Source organism: Penaeus monodon, chromosome 32 (assembly GCF_015228065.2).
Source record: "Penaeus monodon isolate SGIC_2016 chromosome 32, NSTDA_Pmon_1, whole genome shotgun sequence".
Lineage (NCBI taxonomy): Eukaryota > Metazoa > Arthropoda > Malacostraca > Decapoda > Penaeidae > Penaeus > Penaeus monodon.
Window position 1 is genome coordinate 7,733,123 of NC_051417.1, and position 345 is coordinate 7,733,467.

Genomic DNA, 345 nt, shown 5'->3' on the forward strand with positions numbered 1-345 from the left:
TCCCAAATTATTTTACATGATCTTTACATGTAAATTAACTTGCCTTCTGATGGTTAGGCCTCTGTTGATCGTAGAGAAATCTCTCGTCTACGGAAGGGCATTTTCCTGGCACGACAAAGTCAGGGATCTTGTCGGCAGCGACCACCGCAACGAGAGCGAGACACAGCAACGAAGTCTTCATGATGATCCTGCAGTCTGAGTGGCGTGAGAGTTTCTCAGGCGTCTTTATATATAGGGTGTATCCCGCAGAGGAAAGTCATGTTCCAAAATGTTATTCACATTGATGATATACAAAATAAGATTAGTTGTAAGCTCCAATATCGTAATAGCTGTATATCTGAGAGG

General features: G+C 42.6%; 1 protein-coding gene across 2 annotated transcripts in view; it reads right to left on the minus strand.

Moving 5' to 3' along the window:
* The window catches only part of LOC119593447 (crustacyanin-C1 subunit-like), a 6,843-nt gene that overhangs the window by 925 nt on the left and 5,573 nt on the right, over nucleotides 1-345 (minus strand). The window contains exon 1 of one of the 2 annotated variants that reach the window (XM_037942375.1): nucleotides 44-216. The exons of the other annotated variant lie outside the window; for it this stretch is intronic. Within the exon in view, the coding sequence (XP_037798303.1) occupies nucleotides 44-181 (138 nt within the window). The 5' untranslated portion in view covers nucleotides 182-216. Of the gene's footprint in view, nucleotides 1-43; nucleotides 217-345 lie in introns of those variants that run through there. 2 annotated transcript variants of the gene reach the window in all.